The sequence below is a fragment of the Pipra filicauda genome, unplaced genomic scaffold (genome assembly GCF_003945595.2).
Source record: "Pipra filicauda isolate LSUMZ 115617 unplaced genomic scaffold, ASM394559v2 scaffold1192_size23305_pilon, whole genome shotgun sequence".
Lineage (NCBI taxonomy): Eukaryota > Metazoa > Chordata > Aves > Passeriformes > Pipridae > Pipra > Pipra filicauda.
The window spans coordinates 1-4,090 of NW_024103643.1; the positions used below are offsets into that span (position 1 = coordinate 1).

Sequence of the window (4,090 nt, forward strand, 5' to 3'; positions counted from 1 at the left end):
CCCTGGTTCTCGGTGGGGCCAGCAGCCTGTGCCCATGAGCCCTCCTCCCCCAGCAGGAGGGCCCTCTCTGCTCATCTTCTGCCATGCAGGGACTGCAGGCACTGCTGCCAGCTTTGCTGTGGGCACTGCTGTCAGCAGTGGTGGGCACGTCCGGCCAGGGCCCCTCGAGCTGCTCAGCCAAGCAGCACCATCAGGGCTCTCAGCGCGACACGTCTTCCTTCCTTGCTGCCATAGACCTTTGGAAAATACCTGCAGTCCCACGAGAGGACAGACGTCATCCTTGTGGCCATCGAGGCCATGGGAGATGCCAGCATCCTCGACCAGCAGGTGCCCAGCAGCCTGCTGGATGTGGCCTTGGAGGACCCGGACGTCTGGCTGACGGACGTAAGTGTCCTGTGGCTGCATTGTTGTGCCCTTCAGCCCTCTGGGGTCTTGTTCCTCCCTGCATCCCTCCCTCCCAAGCACACGTGACTCGGGCCCCCCAAGCCACCTCAAGGCAGCAGAGAGGAATGGGAAGGGCAACTGAGCACATGGCTGCACTCCGGGGGCAGTGCCATCCTCACCTGTATCCCCTGCAGGCGCCCAAGATAGTCAGCAGCATCCTTGAGAGCCTGCCATACTGCAGCACACAGGCAGCGTGGGAGAGAGCGGAGTCACTGCTTCGCCTGATGACCAACCTGTACCCCACCACAGTGGTCATCCTCCTGTGCAAGGCGGCTCTTCAAGGAGACAGGTACTGGCCCTGACGGCCTTGAGGGTGGGCTTGTTCCCTGTGGGGAGAGGGACCCCAAGACTCTCTGGCTGCCAGAGCCAAGGAATGCTGCGGGACAGCCTGCAGAGTCAGGCCCTCCACCCCCCCACGCTTTCCAGCCCTGCTGGCTGGTCTGCCTTCACAGCAGCCAAAGCTGGCCCAGCCAGCCCAGAGCCAGCATGGTGCTCCAGCCCCACGGGGAACACGCCCTCAGCCCCGTCCTGCCCACGCGGGCAGGGCCCCCGGGGACACGCAGCCAGGGCTCCAAGGGGCAGGTTCTGGGGGGCTGCTCCAGGCCACAGCACTGTGGCTGAGGCAGCCCTGCTGACAGTGCTCTGCCTTCTCTGCCTTCCAGCACTGCGCCGGAGCTGTGGGAGCTGATGTCCTCCATGCCAGAGACGCTGGCCAAGATCTTGGAGGACTTTGCCAACCTGCTGCACAGACAGTGCTTCCGCTGCTCCACAGAAGGCCCCCGCACCCAGCCCATGGCTGTGAGTGACCACTAAAGGCCCTGGTCCCCTCCCACCAGCCCTGCAGGCTCTGCGGAACGCGCCTTACAGGCGTCTCTTGTTAGTGGCCTCCGATGTCTGAGTACTGTAGTATCACGTCCCTCCCAGAAGGCTGAGTGGTAGGAGATTGGTCTGACGAGCCCGACCAGCATCGTAGTCCACCGACGTGCTGGTAATCCAACCTCACTAATACTGTGAGAGACGTCCAGGCGCTGCGTGGAGGGCTCGTCGGGCTGTCCGCATAGAGCCTATAGTGGGCTGAGTTTTAGCTAGGATTGCTTATTAGTTCAGGGCCAGAATGCCTGGTTGGCAAACGGGGGCTGGGGCTGTGTGGAAAGCAGTGGCTTGGCCTGGCCTGGGACTCAGAATGTGGGGTGACTACTCCAAATGCCCTCCCTGCCACGGTGGGGCCTGGGGTGGCTGCCTGGGGAGCTTTTCAGGCACAGCCCTCTTCACCCAATGGACATTCTCTTCTCTCTACAGGCCAGAAACATTGAACTCTTCCTGCCGGGCATGATGAAGATCCTGCAAGTTGGCAGCGAAGATGCCAAGATGAAGATCCTGCTGGCCTTGCAAAACGTTCTGCGTCAGCTGAAGAAGAGCAAGGCCAGCTTCATCGCTGTGCAGCTTGTGGGGAGGCTCCTGCCCCTCTTTGACTCAGTAAGGCTGATGTGGAGCCTGAACCCCTCAGATGGGCACTGGGCAATGACAGCTGCCCTGCAGCCCAGCCCTGCGAGCAGCACTTGGAGCCAGCTCCACTCCCCTGGGCTCTCCTGGGATGGCTTCTGGGCCGTGCAGCCCAGTGCTGCTTCTTCTGGGATGTGAGGCCACAGCCGCTGCCCTCCCCGCAGCCATGATCACGGCCCTCTTCACTGTGGGCAGGGAGCTGCTGTTTGCAAAGCTCCCTTTTCCTGCTTCCTGCCAGGAGTGCAGCGAGCTGCGAGAGCTGTCAATCCGCATGCTCGCAGAGCTGCTGCAGTTGGTAGTCGGCAGGGATGAGAAGAGGATGAGGAAGGAGGTGTGGCGGGCACTGGTGCCTCTCCTCTTCCGCATGAGCGACCAGGTCCCCAGCGTGGCCAAGGTACAGCGCTGAAGGCTGAGCCCTGACACACAGAGGGCTGGGCTGACACCCCCAGGGCTCCTGGGCATCGGGGCAGGGGCTGCTGGCAGCGGGCAGCGCTCCCCCAGCACAGCCCGTGGGAAGGTCCGTGCGGAGCCAGCGCCAGCAGGGGCAGAGAAGGTGGCACGGCCCTGTGCAACACCTGCCCTGCCTGCTCCTGCAGGGCTTGGCAGCAGCCCGTGACCACCACGGCCTGAGCAGGGGCATCCCCACAGGCTGTGTCAGAGGCCAGGCCTTTGAGCCTCCATGCCTGTCCCCCAGGGCTGTCCCCAAAAGGCTCCCAGACATTTGGGCTAGGGCATGTCCCAGCTTCCTAAAGGCAGGATCCCCCAGGAATGTCTCCTTGCCCAGGCCCCCGGGCCATCTCTCAGCTCATGCTGTCCTGCAGGCCTCCAGGGAAGCCCTTCTTGCTGCTGCAGAGCTGCTGAAGTGGAAGACGCTCAAGCACCTGCTGCAGAGAGAGCGGCTGTGGGAGCTTGGAGCGTGCTTGGTAAGGACAAGCTGAGGGGCCCGGGCTGGGGGAGGGCTGCTCCCATCCCATGTCTGGGCTGGGGGCTCTGCAGCTGGGCAGAGCCTGGAGCTGCATCCCTGTTGCTGCCCTCAAGAACAGAGCCCCAGGGGCTCTTCTGCAGGCCCCTGTCCCTTCCCTGTAGCCAGCAGGAGGGGAGGCCTCTCCGTCCCAGGGGGTGCTGGCGGGAGGCACTGCTCCAGCCAACTGCCCCAGTGACAGCCCTGGAGAGACATGCCTTGTTCTCTCTGCAGCTGCAGAAGAGCAGGAGCAGGGCTGAAGACTTCATCCACCAGAGCCTGCCCTACCTGCAGGACCCTCAGGCCAACGTGCGCCTGGCGGCCGTCAGGTTCATCGGTGAGTGCCAGCCCCTGCAGTGCCTCTGGGGCAGCCTGGCCCCTGTGCCACTGCTGCCCCAGCAACGAGGGGCAGTCCTGGGGCTGCCCCAGCCCCGGCCACCCCGGGCGGGGCCTTGCCTCCCTCTGCCAGCCCTGCCCACGCAGCGGGGCTTGGTGGTCGCCTTGCTCAGTCCCACTGCCCTGAGCTTCTGGGGGCTCCTGGGCTCAGCCCTGCTGAGGGGGAGGAGGGGAGGACTGGGGGCCCTGCTGCTGGGAGCAGGCTGGGGAGCAGGGGCTAATGGAGCTCTGTGCCCAGGACTCATCACACGGCGCCTGAGGGAGCAGACCACGGACAGTCAGGCTGACATCCTGAGTGGTGAGTGGGGAGTGCGGTCTGTTGGGAATCCAAAGGCTCTCTGCAGACGTGGGGTTTTATCTGGGCTCTGTTTCTCTCTGTCACAGCACTTCAGCCCTTGGAGAATGACTGGGACATCTCTGTCAGCTCCCTGGCAGCTCGGACAACCTCCATTCTGAGGAGTCCTTGCGTGCAGCAAAGACCAAGAGGCCTCCTGCGAGCACTGCGCTGCTGCTGGCCGTGAGCCTGGCAGAGGTGCAGCTTGCCTTGGCTAAAGGACTGGGGCTGAATAAAGCTGCAACAACGTGCCCAAAGCCCTGGTGTCCTTCAGCTGTGTGGTGCTGAGTGTGCCGAGCCGACCGTGTCCTTCCTGGGCTGTCCCGCAGGCAGCGGGACGCTCCCCCCTCAGCACCCCTGGCCCCAGGCTTGTGGGACAAGCTGAACCCTGGCTGGGGCTTTCCCTGGGAGAAGCCACCTTGGCTAAAGGACAAGCTGCTGCCTGAGCCTTC

At 63.8% G+C, this 4,090-nt stretch overlaps 1 protein-coding gene across 1 annotated transcript; it reads left to right on the plus strand.

The window, feature by feature from the left end:
* Positions 1-1,748: 1,748 nt before the first annotated feature.
* LOC113987180 (maestro heat-like repeat family member 5) lies at positions 1,749-3,884 on the plus strand. Its single transcript, XM_027719665.2, has 6 exons — positions 1,749-1,920; positions 2,186-2,341; positions 2,769-2,870; positions 3,143-3,245; positions 3,543-3,602; positions 3,689-3,884. The coding sequence occupies exons 1-6, from the start codon at positions 1,774-1,776 to the stop codon at positions 3,823-3,825; spliced, it is 705 nt and encodes a 234-aa protein (XP_027575466.2). The 5' UTR covers positions 1,749-1,773; the 3' UTR covers positions 3,826-3,884.
* The last annotated feature ends 206 nt before the right edge of the window (positions 3,885-4,090 follow it).

Bases quoted from the DNA above. Each gene is read 5' to 3' on its own strand.
- LOC113987180 (XM_027719665.2), top strand. From the start codon at position 1,774: ATGATGAAGATCCTGCAAGTTGGCAGCGAAGATGCCAAGATGAAGATC. The intron at 1,921-2,185 runs GTAAGGCTGATG...GCTTCCTGCCAG, and splicing joins TCCTGCCCCTCTTTGACTCA to GAGTGCAGCGAGCTGCGAGA. The intron at 2,342-2,768 runs GTACAGCGCTGA...GCTGTCCTGCAG, and splicing joins AGGTCCCCAGCGTGGCCAAG to GCCTCCAGGGAAGCCCTTCT.